Source organism: Phascolarctos cinereus, unplaced genomic scaffold, assembly GCF_003287225.1.
Source record: "Phascolarctos cinereus isolate Bilbo 61053 unplaced genomic scaffold, phaCin_HiC Scaffold_5;HRSCAF=322, whole genome shotgun sequence".
In the NCBI taxonomy this organism is placed as follows: domain Eukaryota; kingdom Metazoa; phylum Chordata; class Mammalia; order Diprotodontia; family Phascolarctidae; genus Phascolarctos; species Phascolarctos cinereus.
Window position 1 is genome coordinate 426,365,438 of NW_027555958.1, and position 21,479 is coordinate 426,386,916.

General features: G+C 39.9%; 1 protein-coding gene across 8 annotated transcripts in view; it reads right to left on the minus strand.

The window, feature by feature from the left end:
- The window catches only part of UAP1 (UDP-N-acetylglucosamine pyrophosphorylase 1), a 49,333-nt gene that overhangs the window by 12,384 nt on the left and 15,470 nt on the right, over window positions 1–21,479 (minus strand). For 6 of the 8 annotated variants that reach the window (XM_078156529.1, XM_078156525.1, XM_078156530.1 and 3 more), the window contains 4 exons: window positions 16,973–17,177; window positions 15,057–15,232; window positions 12,355–12,405; window positions 7,662–7,834 (listed from right to left, as the gene is read on the minus strand). In XM_078156529.1, the coding sequence (XP_078012655.1) occupies window positions 7,662–7,834; window positions 12,355–12,405; window positions 15,057–15,232; window positions 16,973–17,177 (605 nt within the window). The remainder of the gene's footprint in view (window positions 1–7,661; window positions 7,835–12,354; window positions 12,406–15,056; window positions 15,233–16,972; window positions 17,178–21,479) is intronic. The other 2 variants (XM_020988619.2, XM_020988614.2) reach the window with 1 other exon arrangement.

The following is a 21,479-nucleotide window of genomic DNA, read 5'->3' on the forward strand; positions in this document are numbered from 1 at the left end:
AGTAAGAGGGAGAAATAACTCCCCAAGAGCATAACCAACTGGTTTTGTGTATAGAACGATCTAGGTGATGTGACTGTACAAGAAGGCAAGTTGAAGTCTCACTCTAGAAATAAAATCGGCATTCCTATCATATTCCTGCTTACACAAAACACAGATTCAACATTCCAAACTCAAAATGTGTATGTCAAACAAGGAAGGACTACAATGTCTGCTGAAAGCATCAAAAGACCTTTCTTAGGGGCTTAAAAGAACATTATGAGAGGAGTAAAAAAGCACATACCATCAAGTTTCAAAAAGGAAAATGAAAGCAAACATGCAACGGAGCAAAGGACACTGGAAAATTTAAGAATTTTGTTTCATTTGAAGACATTTCTTGGTTTCATCATTTTATAACTTAGGTTGCTTGAAAAAAAAAACTTTTTAGTTCTAACCCAAGCTGGAGAACCTTCAGCTTGAAGCAAATGCTCACGAGAGGCAGAGTGGGAGAGTGGATGGAATGCAAGATGTGCTGCCAAGAAGGCCTGGGTTCTAAGACCACCTTTGACACTCACTAGGTCTAAGATCACAGGAAAGTGACTTAGCCTTGTGGCCTCAGGGTTGGTCCTCCTCTATAAAATGGCAGTAACCCCACCTGAGGTACCTACCTTACAGGACTGTGGCAAGGCTCTATCTAATAAGCTAAACTCTGAAATATTGTATGATTGCTATATTATATAATGTCATATTATGTAATAAAGTGCCATGTATTATTATTAAGTTGGATCCACTGAATCCTTTTCATTAGGTTAAACAAACTATTCTTCAACACTATGATCATAAGAAGCAAACACAGTCTGTGACAACACTGTTACCTATGAGAATCTACTGCCAGGCCTCCCGCTGACAAACCAGCGACAGCTGGATGCGCTTGCTCTGACCAGCACCCAGAGCCATTCTTACATAAGCGAGTGGTGGAGTTTCACCACGGAACTACCATGGAGCTCACCTGGAAGGAGCCTCAGAGGACAACTGGAGCAACACTGAACCGAAAGGGAAGCTTGCTGGAAAGATAAAGCTGCATGGCAAACATCTATTAATAAACCAGCCCTCATCCAGTTCATTAGCCTATTCATAATAATTAAGGAAGGACAAGGACCAGCACTGTCTGATATAAACCCTAGGTCCAAGGAGGGCTCAAGAGTTCATAGGAAGAACTGAGAGGATACCAGTAAATTCTATGTGTGTGTGTGTATACGTGTGTGTATGTATATACATATATGTATATCTGTATGCATATATGAATATATTTTTTAAAAATTTTCCCCAATTAAAAGTTAAAACAATTTTTTAAAAGTTTTGAGTTCTATATTCTATCCCTCCCTTTCCCCGTGCCCCCCCGAGAGGGTAAGCAATCTGATGCAGTGTATCATATGGATAACAGTAAATTCAAACAGTATGGGATTCTGCAGAAACACAAATGATTCCAATGAAGATAAAAAGTTTTTAAAGAGATTAATGTGGTTCCACAAGGAACTCATCACAACTAAAATTTCTGAAAAGACATCCATCTACCCAAAAGATAAGTGGTCAAAAGACATCAACAGTTTTCAAAAGAATTGCAAGGCATCAATAACCAGATGAAAAAGTTCCCCAGATCACCAATAAGTGAAACAAGAATTACAACTGGGGGACAGCTAGGTGGTGCGGTGAACAGAGCACCGGCCCTGGAGTCAGGGGACCTGAGTTCAAATCTGGCCTCAGACATATAACACTCACTAGCTGTGTGACTCTGGGCAAGTCACTTAATCCCAATTGCCTCACCAAAAAAAAAAAACAAAAAAAACCCTAGAAGGTTCTACTTCATACCCATCAAAATGGCAAAGATAAAAGCTAGAAAGTCAGATCTGGTAGCTAGGGCTTGGGAAGAAAGCCACCCTAATGCCCTGTTGGTGTCACTGCGAATCAGTCTACTCTAACCAATCTGGGAGACAACTGGGAATTAGATGATTGACTGGGTTACACAGGTTCGAAAATAATCACCTTCACAAGATAAGGAAAGTCAAACTAAAGAGAGGTTCTGAAAAAAGATAATGGCAGTTTTAAGGGACTGCTAGTTTTAACTAATTTGACAGCCAAGAGAACTGATGTGATCTTAGGACACATTAACAGAAGCCTGGGGTCCAGAAGGAAGGAGGTGATGATTTCCTTATATCGTACCAGCATCAGAGCAGTCTATGGAACATCGTGTGCAGTTCTGGACACCACATTTTAGGAAGAATCATATGCTGGAGAACTTCAGAAAGGGATATCCAAGATGCTGAAGGGTTTCAAGTTCATGTCATACGAGGATTTGATGAAGAAACTGAGTGTGTTTCCCTTCAAGAAAGGAATATTTAGGGAGGATGTAATCACTATCCTCAAGCATCTGAAGGGCTGCTTGGATCCAGAGGACAAAACTTAGAGCAACGGGTAGAAATTGTGAAAAGGCGATTTAGGCTTGATGTAACTAAAAAGCTCCTAACAACACTACTGAAAACTGGAATGAGCTCTCTGGGAAAGGAGTGTGTTCCTTCTCCTTGGAAGTCTTCAAGCAGCCACTCATCAGGTGTGCCGGAGGAGGCTCGATTAGATACTCAATGACAGCCATCCACACTCACCTTCCTTGCTACTTTTGCAGAGTCAATCCTTCTGTTTTCTGAATACATATATCCAGCACTTTTTCCCAGAGAGTAATATCTCACATCTTCTGCGGCCCTGTAGGCTTCCAACCTGAGGCTTAAAATCCGGACTAAGTTCAGACATTCAAACTCCTTCCATTGTGACAAAATGTTTCTTTGGCATCTTTAACATTACCGATGTCTTTCAGCAGTGAGCAGGTGCAAATAAGTAATAAGCTCAAGTTCAGTGATGGGATGATGGAACATTTTGAAACTGAATTGTTTTAAATTTTACCCAGTACTGGGGAACTATGATGAACACATTTTTCTCATTTTACTAGATTTGTAAAGTACTTTTTAAAGTTGAAATTTTTATTTTCTTTTTTTCCATTAGAATATCAACAAATGTATTTTAGGGAAAAAAGTAATAGATGTGTATTTATTACTTATTTTTATAGTTTTTTTAGTACCTTGCACATTTATAGCAGATGTTCAAAAATGAGTTGGCCAACTGAATATTTCTATTCCAGAAGTCTTTGAAAAAGTTTTCATTTATTTTTACAATATCTTTGTAATAAGAAAAAATAGAGGTAGCTAAAAAGTCAACATACTGATACAAGATACTTAAAAAATTAAAAATCTCACATTTATTTGATTATCTCCTATGACTACCATTTCTAAATATCACAAGAAATCACTCCTTGATTTTGTGGCATCTAAGCATAGACAGGCCTTAAAGGTCACCAAGTCCAGCATCCTCCTTCATGCAAAACCCCTTCCACAGTGTTCCAGAGAGGCAGCTGTCTAGCAGCTAGCCCCTGCCTAACCACTTCTGGTGGTAAGGAGCTCATCATCCCATGACAGCCCATTCCACTGCTGGGCAGCTATGTCAGACAGTTCTGTGGTAAAGAAAGCAAAAAGAGCTCTGGACTGGGGGGTCAGGAGACCCAGGTTTGAATCAAAGTCCCGACACTTACATGTGGCCTAGATCAATCAATCACAAGTTCTTATTGCATACCCACTACGTACTAGGCACTAGGAATATAGAGAAGGAAATGAAATAATAGGTGCCCTCAGGAAGTTTATATTTTTGGGGAGGAAATATTTACACAGAGAAGTAAGCACAAAACGGGTACAAAGTAAATTTGGAGAGGGAACACTTAGGAGAAACTAGGGAGGGTCTTCATGTAGCCCTCATGATGTGCTAAGCTTTGGAAGAAGCTAGAGATTCTAAGAGGGAGAAGTGAGCAGGAAGAACAGCGCAGGGACAGGGAAGGGCCTGACCAGAGGCACAGAGATGGCAGAGGGAGCATGTATGCAGCCACGAGCAAGGCAGCTCATCTGTGTGGAACATGGGAAGAGGACATGAAGGAGGAGACAATGCAACCAGCCTGGAAAGGCGGCTAGGCTGGCCTCAGATTAGGAAGGGCTTGAAATGCCAAACAAGGTGTGTCTGCACGGCCGTGAAGCCCTGGGGGAGTGTTCTGAGCAACACAGTCAGAGCTGAACCTCAGGAATATATTCATGTCACTTTGGATCTGAATGGAGGCAGGAGAGGCCAGAGGAAAAGAGACTAAACCTTGACCGAGTGAAGGATGAGCTTCTGTTTCATAACCTATAACATAGGAATGAATAATAATCCCTGCACCACTTATCACACAAGGCTGTCAAGGGAATCAAATGCATGAGTGAATGAAAAACATTTGTGAAGTGCCAACGACATACCAAGCATATAGTAAGATAGTAAAAATTCTCTGTAAGCAGGAAAACAGTATACTCAATGACCACAATAATACTGTTCGAGAGGGAAAATGCTAAATGTTCTGGCCTTATAATGACCAAGTCTGGCCCTGGAGAAGACTTAAGAAAATGCACCTTCCTCCCTTTGTTGAAAAGGTAAGGGACTGTGGCTGCAGAATACGGCATACACTGAAGCACTGGATGGTTCTGCTGAACTGGTTTTTACCACTTTTCTTTTTTAATCTTTGTTACAAGAGATGGCTCACTAAGGAAGGGAAGTGAGAATTGTATATATTCAAGAATGAATATCATATAAAAACAAAAAGGCATCTTTTTTGGCATCTATTTTTAAAAGGTATTTTGTGACCCTAAAGCATTATGTAAGCAAAAGCTAATATTATAATTATCACATTGAGCCAAAATCCTCCTCTCAATAACTTTCACCCATTAATATTAGTTCTGCCATCCAGAACTACATGAGGGCAGACCTAATCCCTCTTTCATATGATATAAAATATCAGTTATTATTATTCCCATAATTATATTGGAACTAATTAAACTTTTCCAAGAACGTATCAATAAAACATTTACTACTACAGTTTTTCAAAGTACATAAACCATTTTGATTTAACAAGCCAAAAAACACTGATATATGTAGAATTATAAAAAGTATTACTGTTAACGTACTATCAGTCTTACCTGAATTGCTTTGTTTTATAGACAAAAAAAATCATACAATTTGAGTTAGATGGGCCCTAAATGGTCACCTAGTCTAACCCATATCAAAAGGAGTCCTTAATGTGTGTTATAATGCCAAAAACAGAATCAGGGGCCAATAATAATAATAATAACTAGCCTCAATGAAGAGTTTATGTATTAACAACACCTCATGATGTAGGTGCTATCATTATTCCTATTTCACATGAGAGAGGTTAAGTGACTTATCCAAGGTCATATAACTAACCAGTACCTCCCAACTAGCAAGTCTAACATTCACTCCACTACTCTACAAGCCACAGGGCCCCTAGATTCCAATTGCCTGAGTTTCAGTCTCAGCTCTAGCACTCACTGTGTGACCTTAGAGACAGTAGATACAGCACTGGGCTCTGAGGGAGGAAAGAGCCGAGTCCAGTGCTGTGACCAACAGTATCTCTGTGACCACAGGCCACTCTGAAACTCAGTTTCCTCATCTGTAAAGGGAGAGGGAGGCAATTAGACTAGATGACTGCTAACATCCAGAAAGGCCTCTAAATTGTACGATCCCGTTCCAAAGATCCCTTGTAGCTTGAAAAGCCCAGTATGCTACCTATGGTGCTAAAGTAATGTATGGATATTAAACAGAAGAGCGGCACCAAGTGGATAAGAGTGAGAACTACATTTTGTTTCCATTAGTGGACCTTGGATGCTTCCTATCTAAACAGGGATGACAAATAAAATCAATTTTAGATCTATAAGGAACAGATTTTAGAAAGAGAAAAAAGGAAGTCTTATCAGTCCTATGAGCTCTGTTTCTCCAGGGACCCCTAGCTTCTATTTGTCTATGTGCTATTATTTTAATATTTTAAGAATTATAATTGTCAGTGTACTTCAAACTTAGATGATATTTGAGGGCTGCTGTACCCCCCCCCCAAAAAAAAATACCCCACAGCCATCCTGCTAACTGGGCTAGGCTGGTGGAGACAACAGTTAGCTTCCATGGCCAGGCCATACTAAAGGCCTTTCTAAGCTAGGTAGGGCATGCCAGAGTTTATGTTTTGCTGGTACAGCCTTTAAGAACCCAATGCCAGGGTACTGCAATGAGGCACAAGAGCAGGGCCATGCCATGCCACAGCGTATTTCTAAGTAGTCTCTACTCACTAGCTGGAGTCTTTGTTCTTATTCCTCACTGTGATTAACCTTGTTATAGGCAACGGGGTTAGAACTCCAATCGAACGGGCAGACCCACCACTGCCACAGATGTATTGCTGAATGCTATCTTCAAACCAAGGTTCTCTTCTGCCTGACAGGACAGGTTATTCAAATCCAAACTGCTCTCAGCAGCACAGACAACAAAAAGCAGGCTATAAGGCTATTTGTCCCTATTGTGAGCAAAGCTAACCCAAGGTCATTTTTTTGAAACTCAAATGCATGGTACCACTCACTAACCAGAACACATTCTTCTAATGCCATTCTAACAAACATTATGTAGTTTTCATTTGCTCTAGTTCTCGTAAAGTGTATGTTCTTGAATAGAAAACAATATCAAGTTCATGATGCTTATTTTCATTACCACAGTGCTTTGATGAATGGCTAGGATTCTCCAAGAACCACTGAAACCCTGAAGAGGAAGAACTGTATAAAGTTTCCACAGAGCATATATAGTACATTCATATATGACATACATAAATGTATAAGTGCATATGTGTATTCATATGTATGTATGCATGTACTAACGTTATGTATGTATGTATATGTTTAATAACTTGAAATGTCCCTGATTCAAAGTCTGATCTGCACTACATCAGATGATATAGGGAAATCAGTCTGGTAAAATGCTGAAAAGTCATCAGCCCTGGCATCAAGAGACCAACTCTACCACTTACTTACTAGCAATATGACCACAGGCAAGTCACTTCTCCTGTAAAACAGGAACAAGAAGAAGAAAAATCCTGGCCTTATCTGCCACAGGGGATGGTTGTGAGGCTAGTGCTTTATGACTCATAAAGCACTCTGTGAATGTCAGCAATTATCATTATCTCAAACCACTTCAACAGGCAAGTGAAGACTACTTAAAAAGAATAGAGGGAAGGCAGCTCAAGCAAAGTTCTTAAGTGAAAAGATCATACCAACCCTTTTCATAGCTACATTTAGATCACCTTTTCTTCCAGCAAAAGGGCTTACAAAATCTGCCACCACCCACCTTGAATGTCTTCCTAAAAACTGTCTCAAGCAGGCACCTAACCAGGCCAGCCCACAATGAGACACTACCCAGGGGGAGAGTAGGAATGCTAAATCATTTGACTACTCCAGTGGAAAGGGTGCTGGGGGAGGAGGCCGACATCCTAGAGATTCCAGTGCTTGTCTTGGGAGACACTAGGTCTCCCTCCTCTCTAGAGCTGATTCCTCAGCTGTAAAATGAGGGGAGGAGGTCAGACGATCTCCACCCCAGAGATAATGACTGAAGACCTTCACAAGGCCACCTTGATTGGACAAGTTTAAAACCTAAGACGATTGTTAACATTATTCTATTGACTCATAGGGGATAAAAATAAAGCCTCCTTGTAGCTAATCCAGGCAGTACGTTACCTTTGCTCCACAGTCTGCTCCCTTTTGAATGCAGAATCCAATGAAACGTGGGTCTGCTACTTTCACCAAGATGTTGTCAACACAGTAGACATGGATTCCCCAAATGCCCCTTTTCTCCATATCTTCCACAATGCCATGGGCTGCAAGTGCTCGGTAAAGACCACCATTCCCGTCTGAGAAGTAAAACAATTCAATAATGAACCAAAGCCCACGAAATGTTACCCAAAAAGTTGTGTACATTTCTAAATTGGTATGAAGACTTCTGAAAACCAAAGTTTCACATTGTAAAGTTAGAAAATCAAATGCTCCAGAAAGGAGTCAAATGCTAGATGACAACATACTTTTATAAGCAATGTTTAACCAAGATAAGTAGCATATCATTTAAGTAACTTGGATTTTCTGCCTCTTTTCTTTACTCAGTTCCCTCAAATATGTCTTATTTAATAAACTGGTAAAATACCACATTCTTTAAAAAGTAAATGTTATTTCATATGGTTTCAGGTTCTATTAATATCTCCCTGAAATAAACCAATAATGAAGTTACAGCCCCAAAGACACATTCTTCAGCCTCAAAAATATGAACGTGTGAAGGTGTCATTCAAAGTCACTTGCCAGTGAATCAAGCTATTGTACTTTACCCTAAAAGAATGGAAATGGAAATAAATTGGTATCTCTTAAAGGTCCCCCCTCCCCAGGCAGTTTCTAGTGTAGTTTCACATCTATTTTCTCCCTACAAAGCTACAGGTGACTTTCAATAATGTGCACCCATCACACCTTTTCACAAAATAATGACCACACTTTTAAAATCCAAAACAACCCTAAAAAAAATATTTAGGCCTGTCTGCCTCCAGGTAATCACCCAGCAGCAGCCCATTTTCATCCCTTTTGGGGGGGAGGGGCAAGGGAGACATAAGCATATCAGTGTGCCTTTCTCAAAGCATACTGTATAAGAGGCTTCCTCAAATTATCAACATAAAGGGGAAGGGAGTCAACAACTAAGTTCTGAAGAAAATGGAGAAAAATATTCTACTCTAACAGCAAGAATTCACATTATAGAACTTAAAGGTACACAAAACACTTTCCACACAACAACCCTTAGAGGTAGGTGGTCCAAATATTATTTCCTCCCCTTGATGGATGAGGAAGCTAAGCCTCTTAGTGGTGAAGTGACTCAACCATGGAAACACAGTTAATAAGTGCCTGGGGCAGGATGAGAACCTAGGTCACCTGACTCCAAGCCCCACATTTTTTTTTACCACATCATACTGCCTCTCAATACAAACTGGAGACTGCTGAAGATTATTAGGTTCAGAGTACAACCATAAAATCTTTATGAGAAAGTTTAATATGCACATGTTGAGGATTTCTTTCATATAAACAGAAGAAGTGAATAGGCAGGGTTTTGTTAATTATTTTCTCCAGCAGACCACAGCTTCACAGTCATGTAACTAAGAGAGGTAGAATATACGTGATTCGATTTTTTGTTTTGTTTTTTAATCTTATTCAGGAGAACAAAAATGTAAACCTGAAAGGCTTCCAATTGGGTATATCACACATATACGTTACGTTCCTAAGACCTGTACATGGTTACATAGCTAATTAGCCTCTAAGATGGGACTTGAACCCTGGCCCTCCTGGTCCCAAGTCTGGAAAAATATCAAGCAAAGCACAAAACTGGGAGGCAAGTGCTCAGCAAAGGCGTTCTCCACTGTCATGGAGGATACCCAGTCCAGTCCAAATGGAACTGGATGACACAGAGGGTGCCCTAAAGATGGTGAAGACCTTTAGATGCTCAGGATCCATGAAAGGATAACACACGGTATTTTACAAGTTTATTAAATAAGACACACTTGAGGTAACTGAGTAAAGCACAAGCCTTGGAACAAGGAGGCCCTGGGTGTGAACACCACCTCAATGAGCTCCTAACTGGTTAACCCTGGGCAGGTCACTCACTAGTCTCTCTCCTACTCTGTGAAGACAGCATGATGACAGCAGCTATCTCACAGAGTTGTTGTGAAGATCAATATCAGGCCTCAAAGCGCCTATCAAATATTAGCGATCATTGTTATTATTGTTACTGTCACAGAGAAAACAGGAGCATTCAAAGGCAGCATTCACCATTTATCCCAGGTGGGTCTACCTATCATTAGAACACCAAAAACAGATATTCCTTACACCTGACCGGAAATGAGAGTGGCATGATGGAAGGTGTCCTGAAGGGGCAGGCAAGACACCTGGATTCTTAACTATGCTTCAGCTACTAACTAGTAGTAACTTTTACCAAAGTCACTTAACCCCTGGGTGGAGAAGTGGGGAAAAGGGGGAGTGGTGTGGTGAAGGGGTAGTCTGTCTGTATGCAGCAATATAATCCTACTGTGATTGTTTGGGAGCATGGAAGAAATATGTTCATACCAAATGTTCTATGTCCCAAGCACATATCTGTGTGTAGTTCATGTGAAGTTCATAGTCTAGAAAGCTACTCCCTCATCAGTAAACAGCGAAAATCTTAGAGGAAGACATGGGGTAAGAGGGAGGGAAGGGCCAAACAGAGTTACCCAGTGTTAACTAGATAGAGTAATTATCAGTTAGCACAGTGCTATCAATGGTCTAAGCATGAGGATCCCAAATGAAGTAAACCTGGAGAGAAAAAAGCTCAGAACAGATCATTTCAACAGGTCAATAGAAAGGAACCACCATGCAGGTGGCAGGATATAAAGAATCTGGCTAACGGGGAATCAAGCTAACTTAGGTTCCATGTATTAGGATAGCTAGATGGCCCGCAATGGAAAGGAACCCTAGGACAGAATGGCTAATATTTAAAAGGGCAAGACCCACTAAGTATAGACTAAGGCTACTGAGAAAGAGGTAGCTTCCAGAGGACAGAGCACCAAGATCCCTGGGAAACACACAGGTTAGGATTTAATTCTACAGACATTTATTAAACATCTACTGTAATTACATAGCTCCTTCTTAAAGTTCACATACTGCTGGATCCTTGGGATGGGCATCATCTCACTCCCAGAGGAAGACAAGGGGCAAGATCAGTATTTCCCCAGGTCAGAGCATCTCAGAGGAGAAAGGAACAATCCTGGGGCAGAAGGTCTAAGCCCAAGATCAAGAGCCTGTTGGGAAAGATGAAGGAAGAGAGGAACTGGACAGAAAGATTAGGAAAGGAGATTCTAAGAAAACTGTCACATCTCAAGTTCTACCAACTTCTTTTTTTACCAAAAACTTTATCAAGTTTTACCAAGCTGAACTTAGCAGTTTGTGACTGAGATCCAGGTTAATTCTGGAACAAGAAATGAGCTATTAGCTAATAGGCAAATGCAGCATATTCCAGTGGAAAGAACAATGGCTCTGTGGTCAGAGGCCTGAATTTGAATCCTCCTTCTGCTGCCTGTGTAGCTAAACGCCATTTTCCCAAGGGCCTTGGTTCACCTTTGAGGGGTTCGATCAGATGCCCTCGGTTTTTTCCAGCTCTATATCTATGATTCCCTGATTCAGATAAAAACAAGGCCAAGAACAAAAAAGACTAGCTCCAGTTAATAGTTATTTACTCTGCCTACCATCTTTACATGGCTCCATGAAAACACAAAATTTGATGAACTAATGTTACGGGGAAACTTAGTTCCACAGAAACAACTTTCATGTGCATGCTGCAATGTGAAGAGTATCTGCAGACTAGCCCCGGGAGCATCACTGACCCGGGGGCTGCCCCAACGCTGGCTCCTGTCAACACTGAACTGTTCCTTTCAGCCGTGTGGGAAAAGCTGAACTAGATTACAAGGGATTTTTGCCTTGGTAAGCTGAAGTTTACTGTGAAATGATATTGGACAGGACATCTTTATGAGGGGCATTCATGAAAGACTGGATTTTATTTAAAATATTTGTAACAATGGAAATGTCCTCTACTGTTATATAATAATAATAATAATAATAACAACAACAGCAATATTTGTATAGTGAACTGAGGCAGGGTCAAACAACTAAGTCTGAAGCAGGATTTGACGACAGGATTTCACCCATCAATTATTTCTTTGCCATACTTTGCAATTAAGCCCCTCTGAAATATCTAAAAGTAGGAGAGCATTTTGATTTCAAAGGAAAAAAGGCGACAAAAATTATGTGTTTTTCCCCCAAAACAAACTGGAATTGAGGAACCCAATAAAAGGGGGAGGGTACCAATGAGGCACCAACATAGGGCATGAGCAATACAGTCTAATGGAGAACGAATGCCAGCCTGGGGCGGGGAGGGCGGGAAGGCAAGATGGGGTAACAGGGGGGTCTCCAAGAAGAGCCTACTGTACCTCATCTCTAGCTCTAAAATCTTTATGTCTCAATCACTAAATGTTAGGAAGCCAGAGGCCAAAGATATCGCATTATAAAAAAAGGGCATCAAGACACAACTTTTCCTCAAGAAGGGGAGGTGTACATGAGCATACACACACATCTTCTCTGTGTAAGCATGCAGATGTTTGGGCACAATTTAACCTTGTGAAGTCAGAGAGGCATTTAACACAGTCCCTGGCACATATGAAGTGCTTGATAAATGCCAGCCAACCATCTGAAGCTCTCCCAACAAGAAGCACCTGAGGGGCAGCTTTACCTAGGAAGGGCAGTCGGTCAGAGGGAAGAGAAGGTAGGACTTGGCGTCAGGAAGATCTGAGTTCAAATTCTGCCTCTTGACACTTACTAGTTATGTGACTGGCCAAATCACTCAACCTCTCTGGGTCTGTTTCCTCATCTGTAAAATGAAGGGGTTGGATCAGATGGTGTCTAAGGTCCCTTCCAACTAGAACTCTGTGATCTTATACTCCTTCAGTCTGCTGTCCTAAAGTCTGTGACAGAGGAATGTGACACCCAGAATTCCCTTCCTTCACCAAAGGGTGGTGGCAGAACTGAAGTGTTCATTGATGGGTTCCCTAAATTTGCTATCCTGGACATTAAACTGGAAGCCTCCCCTAGGAAACTGAAAACTCAGAGTTAGAAACTGGAGGCATGCAATGCTCCAGAGATTAAATGAAGCAAACAAGGTACTAAATGTAGCACTTGGACAATACAGCCAAGGAAGATGCTGGGACAAACACTGTGCTCTAAACTTCAGAATAAGTGTGGCTAAATGGAAGCATTGTAAAAGGAAGCCTGGTAAGCACTTCTAGGGGAAAGGGGCTAAGCTGTGATATAATTAATAGAGGGAACTTCCAGATAAGGAAATTCCCTCTCCTAATGCAAGCTGCCACCTTCTCTGCACCTTCTAGTCTTAGAGAGCTTCTTGGAGCACTGAGAATAGACTATTCTATTAAAAACTCTAATAAGACTGTTGGAGAGAATCCCCTAAGACTGCAAGCATCAAACAGAACCTTTTAGGCATTAGAGGAAATCTTAGAACAAAACCAGAATCACAGAATCTTAAAGTCGGAAGGAATCTTAGATATAACGCAATAAAATCATCCCCTTCACAACATCTCTAACAGTTGTGAGTGGCCTCATTTGAACACTTTTGGGGACAGGGAACTTACTGTCTAATTGAAAGGTAACCCATTCCACTGGCTACTACGTTCTTTTTAAGGTGCCCTACTAGGCCCAGGACCTGTGTTCCATGCTTTGCATGCTTCCTTTTACAGTCCAAGCTCAGAGACACCCTGCTTCTGACAGACACAATGCTTTCCTTAAAAGGTTTCATTAAAAAAATTTCTATCCAAGTTATCATAATTTCATTAGTCAGAGCTTTTCAGGTTCCACTCATTCCCTTTCACAATCTTAGCCCATGTCATCATCCCTAGCTTTCTTCTCATCTTTATGAAATCTACATTCTAAAAATGTAAGACATAAGTTGAGGCCCAGAATTCTCGTACTTCCTACTCTAAGACAGTGTAGTTATTTTGACTCCAAAAATTATTGTACTCTTCCTTAATGGTCAGCATTAAGCCCAGGGAAGTAGGCCGAGTTGTTTTTTCAGCCTTTAGAGACAAAAAATCAATATGACAAATGAAGAATTAAATCAAAGCTTTTCACAGAATAAGACTTTCATCAGATTTTTGTTGAGTCAAAGACTCTATCTCTTTCCTCTGTACTAGTCTTATTATCTGTCTCAGGAAAGTATTATGCATATCTTCAGCTGATCCTCCCACAAAATTATCACCTTTTTTTTCTCTTTTTTCATCTCCTAATCATATCTATCTAACAGGCTTCCAACCTCTGGTTCAGTTTCCAAATAGGTATAATATACTTGCTAAACAATCTAACCTGATTCACTGCTTTTATTATATAAATATTACATTATTTTAAACAAAGTATATTTCATATTTCCATTTTCTAGTCATGAGTTCCATCCCACCAACTCTTGATGATACTTAAGACAGCCTTTTTACCTTCATGCGTTAAAAATCCAAGTTGGCCTTGTTTCATTACTCATATTCTATGCAATGATGATCCTAAATATTCTTCCTGATCCTCTTCCTAACTATTTTGTGTACCATCTTCATTACTTTTGTGTGTGTGAGCTACTACAATATACACACAGGCCCACACTAGTTAGAAAGAGCCACAGGAAACAATCTAGACCAACTGAGCATACATATCCTCTAGAGCATCCCCATGAAGTGACTGCCCAGCTTCTGCTTGAATACCTCACTGAATAGGAACTTACCTCACAGGGCAACCCATCCCACTTTCGAAGTTTTTTTTCTAATACACTGCCGAAATCTCCTCCCTGTTGTATATCATTCAGACATCTCCCAAACCCAGGACCTGGCCTATCTAGAAAAGATCCTTCACAGACATTTGCAGACTTTCCAATCTGAGCTTGTCCTAAGAAACCAAGGGTTCAAGGTCATGGGTCGATCCACCACTAGATAGTACCAGTACTGGAACAAGGTGGGGAGGGGGAGCAGGGAACTATAGGGCTACGTAATCTCTCCCAAGTAAGAACAGAAATGTCATAAGAGGATTCGTTGTCCCTATCCCCATTCCATAACATCCATAACTTTCTACATGACTTCTCATATCCATAAACCACTTCTTAACACTTGACAAAATCACAAAGAATGTTTTGAAAGATATTTCAATAACAATGACTCCAATGATGAGAAAGAACTGGATAGAAAGACTGGCTAATTGTAAGTTTTTGAGAATGAAACTCTCTAAAACAAATCTCAAAACTATTGGGAGACTAAACAAACATCTTCATTTTATTAGGCAATTTATATTTTTGGATTTTTAAAGAAATCAGTCTTCTGAAGATCATTCCTAATGATTAGCTTTATTTAAGAAAGTATTACCAGAGCCTGATTCATTTTTATCTTAGAGAACAATTAAGGTTCACTTAGTTAATTGAAGTTTGATTATTCAGATCATTAGCCCTTCTAATCACATTAGATAGTGATCAACACAGACCTGGAGCCATGGAAACTTTGCTCTTCTCTTCTAAAATAATTTTCCCATCAAACTGCATAGCAGGTAGCATTCCTTGTTGAAAAAAGATTATATTCTCCTTTTTCAAACCAAAGTACTTGTGCTTTGAGAAGAACTCCTTTGTAGATTCCATGGTCCTGCCACTGGTCATAATGTACCTGGTTAAGACAGAAGAAATGTCCAAAAATCATGATTCTCTACGAACCAGACAACAGAAGGACTGTCCCTGCACTGACTCACAGCAGAGTCTAGGCAGCACTAGACTATTCTGGTCTCTTTATCTTTCTCCCTAGATGGTTCCTATGAGCTGCCTCCCAAGCACAGAGTCTTTTCAGGACATTCCTCAATCAACTCAGTAGTGAGACTCTGCTACGAAAGGGAATCAAGGTACATTTCTAAAATTCTTGGAGCATCTGAATTCTTCCAACTAACCTCAGCATACATTTATTTTATGATATGAAATGTATTCTAAGTCCCTGCAAGACATTCTACAAGAATGAAAGAATGGAAGCAACATCCAGTCGAATGCTCAACTATAGACATTTTTACAAAAATTCTGAAATAGAATTAGAAATATTCTCTTGACACTTCCACTGACTTTGCAAACATAAAATGATAAATAACCCTCTACCTTGCCTGGCACAAGGGTTATCTGTGGAAATGGGCCACTTGTAATATATATATATGTGTGTGTGTGTGTGTGTGTGTGTGTGTGTGTGTGTGTGTGTGTGTATGTATATGTACACTGTTCTAGAAATTTACATGCATAAATGATGATGAGCAGACCATTTTATGTGATGGACACATATTAGAACAGCAGAAAAAAATATATATATATATATATGTACTCTGTTCTAGAAATTTACATGCACAAATAATGATGAGCAGACCATTTTATGTGATGGACACATATTAGAACAGCAGAAACATATTCAATCCAGACTGACAATTACACTCAACATAGAGTATTAAGCATATGTAAGAGAATCCTAGGAGGGCTATTTCCAAGATAATATTGAAATGAATGATACATACTCCAGGAAGTTTGGAAATACACAGAAAGGCAGATGTAATTCAAAACCTCAAACAGAAAAATATGGTTTCAGTTGTGTTAATGTGGTTTAAAAAAGCACAAAGCAATAAAAAAACTCAGTTTTCCCTGTCAATGACACCAAAAGGGAGAAATGCTCAAAAAAATTAGTAAATCTGGTGTTATAGAAATCAAACTACTATTAGCTTGAGGAAATTATTTTTCATACTTACCAGAACTGCCCTTCCCCAAAGTGCAGGAAGAGTACACCTACACCTGAAGGCAAAGTGCCTCCTTTGATTTATAAGACAACAGATACCACATAGAAAAATCCAGTGTAAAATGAATTGTTTAAAATATCCTATTTATAAAGCACTTCTGGTAAATCCTCTAAGGGAAAGAATCCTTTATGTTAGTTAACCTAAAGGTAAGTTTAATTTATCATATTTATAAATCTAGATTTTCAGATATTATCTTTGTCAATCACAAGGCAAACTCCTTAGGAGAGTAACACAAATGTTCAGATTGAGATGTCACATTTACGCAGTGTAGCTGATCTCTACTCAATCTCTACTACTCTTACAACATAATTGATTTCCTTTCTTATTCCTAACCCTAGGAAGAGCATTCAAAAAACACTTAAGTACATCATTCTTTGAAGCCACAATGACTACTGAAATATGGTTGGTGAACTATTTAAATAGAGATGGTTTTAATATAGATATTAACGTAAATGATAAAGGAGGTTGCGACAATGTCCCTTTCTCCCAGCATCATCAGGCAAAATGCCTGGTTGTTATTATCGATATGCATTTTGAATATCACAAACCAATCTATATTAGGAAATGCTAGCCAAAAGCTTTTTTACCAAGGAATGATGCACTGGCTGCCATGATGTTTTTCAACTAGCTGTTGTAGTTTCAAAATGCGCTCAGCTTGGATCTGGAAGAGAGTTTTATGAGATGGCAAACCCACGTCATACATTCCTTTGGGATATGCCACACCAAGTCTTGTGCCCTGACCACCAGCCAGGAGAAGAACTGCCACTTTGTTTTGGGAAATCTGAAGAAGGCCTAGAAGAGAAAAAAATGGATTGATACCAACTGGTCATAAAGACGTCCAGCTGCATAGCTGTTTTTGTCCTTAAGGATCTAACTTTTTTTTTTAGCAACTGTTCCCATATCCAGCACACATATACAAGTAACAGTGAGCTCCCAGCTGCATGATTTCTAGCTTTAAGGTATGAATGATTAGGAATTAGTATAGAGTTATATTTACAAGTTTTTCTTAACTGAAACCATTAAACTGAAAGAGAAGCCATGCTTAAAGCATGACAAACTTCCCATTTTCATTTATTTTCTCTCCCTCCCACCTCTCCAACCCCACTGAGAAAGGAAAAGAAAAAAGAAAAACAAAATCTTTGTAACAAAAAATGCAAAATCAAGTAAAACAATTTCCACATCAGCCTTCTCCCCAAAATGAATGTTTCATTCTATGTCTTGGGTTCATCCTCTGGCATCATGGTTGGTGAATGCACTGATCAAAATTCTTAAGTTTTTCAAACTCAATTATTTTGACAATATTGTTGTAAACACGTACATTGTTCTCCTGGTTCTGCTCACTTCACTCTGAATTCGTTCATACAAGTCTGCCTAGATTTCTCTGAAACCATCCTTTTCATCACTTCTTAAAGCACAATAGTCAAGCCATGTAGATAAACATTTAATAAATGCCTACTATGTGCTAGAGATAAAGAGGAAGGTAAAAACCAGTGTCTATTCTCAAGGAATTCAGTCTAATGGGGAAGACAACATAAAAACCACTAGGTACAAATAAGAAATGCACAGGGCAAATTTGGGATAATCTTTTAGGGAAGGGACTAACATTAAGGAGGCTAGGAATATTCATGTACCATATTTTGTTTTGCGATTCCCTAACTCTTGGGCACTCCCTTACTTTCCAGTTATTTGATGGTTCAAAAAGAGCTGCTATAAATAGGTTTTTGTACATAAAGGGCCTTTCCCTCTTTCTTTGATCCCTTTAGGGTAGCGACAGAGTAGTGATACAGCTGGGTAAAAGGGTCTGCACAGTCTAGAAACTTTTTGGGCACAGCTGCAAACTGCTTTCTAGAACGGATCAACCAATTAACAGCTCTACCAACAGTGTGTTAATGTATCTGGTTTCCTGTAGCCCTTCCAACACATGTCATTTTCCTTTTTTTGATAATCTCTGCCAAACTGATTTCTTTCCCTGAGGATTCTCTATCCATATCCTTTGACCTTTTAGCAATGGGGGAAATCAGTCAGTCAGTCAGTCAATAAACATTTATTAAGCACCTACTATGTTCTAGGCACTGTGCGAAGTGCTAGGGACACAATGAAAGGCAAAAGGGAATTCTTGATCTCAAACAGCTCACAGTCTAATGGGGGAGACGATGTACAAACAAGCTATAAACAGGATCAACACAGGAGATAATCATCAGAGGAAAATCATTAAAATTAAGGGGGATCTAGAAAGTTTTCCTGTAGAAAGTGAGATTATAGCTGGAACTTGAAGGAAGCCAGGAAAGCCAGGAGGCAGAGATGAGGAGGGAAAACATTCCAGGAATAGGGGACAGCCAGTGAAAATCCCCGGTGTCAGGAGTGTTCTGTGCAATTATCTGCAAGGAGGCCAATGTCTCTGGATCACAGGGTATGGGGGGCGGGGAGGGCGGTGTTTATAAGGCATAAGAAGGATGAAAAGGTAGGGAAGAGAGAGGTACAGGCTACGAAGGGCTTCAAATGCCAAATTAAGCATTTTGTACTCAGTTCTGGAGGTGCTAGGGAGCCACTGGAGTCTGAGTAGAAGGGTGACATGGTCAGACCTGTGCTTTAGGAAAATCAATTTGACAGATAAGTGGAAGATGGATTGGAGTGGGGAGAGACTTGAGGGAGGGGGAACAACTAGCAGGCTACTGAGATAATCCAGGTGTGAAGTGATGAAGGCCAGCACTAGGGTGGTGACAGTGTCAGAGGAGAGAAAGAGGCAAGAGGTGTTACAAAGGTGAATGGCTACAAATTGGATATGGTGGGAGGGGAATGAGAGAGAGTGGGGAGTTGAGGGTGACACCTAGATTGGGTGACTGTGAGGATGACAGTACCATCAACAGTAAAAGGGAAATAAGGAAGGGGGAGGAAAGATAGATGCAGCTTGTGTCATACTGAGTTTACGACTTCCATGGAACATTCAATCTGAGATGCCCAAAGTAGGAAATGCAAAACTGGAAGTTATCAGAGAGGTCTGGAGAGGTCGGGGCTGATCAGCTGATTTGAGGATCATCAGCATGGAGCTGATAATTGAATTCCTGAGAGTTGATGAGATTACTAAGTGAAATAATACAGAAGGAGAAAAGAGGAGGGTCCAGGTCAGAGCAGGCAAGACCTGGATGAAGATCAAGCAAAGGAGACTGAGAAGGAGCAGTCAGACAGATAGGTAGGAAAAGAATCAGAAGAGTGTGGTGTCACAAAAACCTAGAGAAAAGAGAATATTAAGAAAAAGAAGGCAATTGACAATGTTAAGGGCTGCAAAGAGATCAAGAAGGATGAAGATCAAGAAGAGGCCATGAGATCTGGCAATTAAGAGATCATACTTTGGAGAAAGCAGTTTTGATTGAATGAAAAGGCTGGAAATCACAGTGTAGAGTTAAAAAGTCAATGAGATGAAAGAAGTGGAGGCACTTGTTTCCAAAGACTTTCTCAAGTAGTTTAGCCACAAAAATGAAGAGAGAGATGGAATGATAAATTCTGAGGATGGATGGGTCAAGTGAGGGTTTGGGGTTTGTTTGTTTGTAGATAGGAAAGATATGAGCATGTTTTTATAGGCAGTGGGGAAGTAGATAGTAGATAGGGAGAGACAGAAGATAAGTGAGATGGCAAAACAGAGGCAGCAATCTGCTAGAGGACAGGATGGAGTAGGTCACTTGTGCATGGAAAAGGGTTTGCTCTGGTAAGAAGGGCTACCATATCATGTGAGACAGGTGAAGGTGGACAGAGTGGCTTAAGCCATCTAGGAGATGGAAGCTTTCAGCGAATGGCCTCAAATTTTGCAGTGAAATATGAGGCAAGGTTCTCACCTGAGAGACTGGAAGGAGGGGAGTTATGCAAGGTTTGAGAAGGGATGAAAGGCTTCAGAATAGTGGTAAATGGGATAATGAGTCCATTAAAAAGAATTGCCTTGCTGTAGTGAGGGCCCAGTTGAGATTCTACCATGAATTTGTAGTGGATACAGTCCACATGAGTCTGTGATTTTCTCCAGCTTCATTTGGCAACAGAGAATAAGAGTATGCAGTAGATGGTGGAAATAAGCCAGTGCTGAGGATTAGTGGGGCAAGTCTAGGATAGGAATGGTTCTTATTCTCATAAATTTAAATTCGCTTCTTACATATCTTGGAAATGTGCACTATTTCAGAGAAACCTGATGCAAAGGTTTTTTTTCACAGTTAACTGTTTCCCTTCTAATTATAGCTGTATTGGATTTGATTGTGCAAAACCTTTTAAATTTCAAATAAACAGTTTACCTTGTGATCCTCTGTATCCTTTACTTCATCATCAACTTTTTCCTTATCCATAGAAAGGTTTGCTTGTCTCATTTATTTATTATGTGACTTTTTATATATGTCCTACATTCACTGGGAGTTTATCTTAGCATACGGTATAAGGTATTGGTCTACACCTAACTTCCAACAGACTGCTTTCCTATAGGTCTTTTACCTAATCTTGCCTCCTTGAAAATCCACACTTGGTTCTTCTAGAGGAGGTTACTCTCCTCTTACTTAAATGTAACTTAGTCTCAGGATAGTTAGAAGCTTCCTTTTGCCTCAGACCCTGGCTGCCTCCTGCCCTTTCTTCTCCAGGAAGAGATCTGCTTACTTCTCCAGCTTTGTCTCTCAGAGAGAAATCCTGTCTCTCTCCAGAATTTCCCTAGCTTTCTCAAGTGATGTGAGAAACCAAAGATTACCTGCCAATAAAAGCCTACATAATCTAAATTCCTCAATCATAAGAGAAATGTTCCTTTGAACGTTATGACTTTTTCCTCACAAAAAAGAAATACTCCCAAACCTTAAAAAAGAAGTCAAACATTGGCTTTTCAGTTTACTTGAAAAGCCAGCTGAGGTTTAAGCTTCAAAATCCCCAATTAACTTAGTAACTAAAAAAAATTTTGAAAAAATAAATTACAAAACCAATCTACAAAACAAAACAGGAAATGAAAGAAGATGCAAAATGTTTCCTCACCCTAAAGAGCATGCTTGCTGAAGTGGGGGGGAAAAAAGGCAAGATCCTGGCCAAAAATTAAAGAAAAACAAATAGGAAAAACTTGTATTTCTGGTGCAATACTAT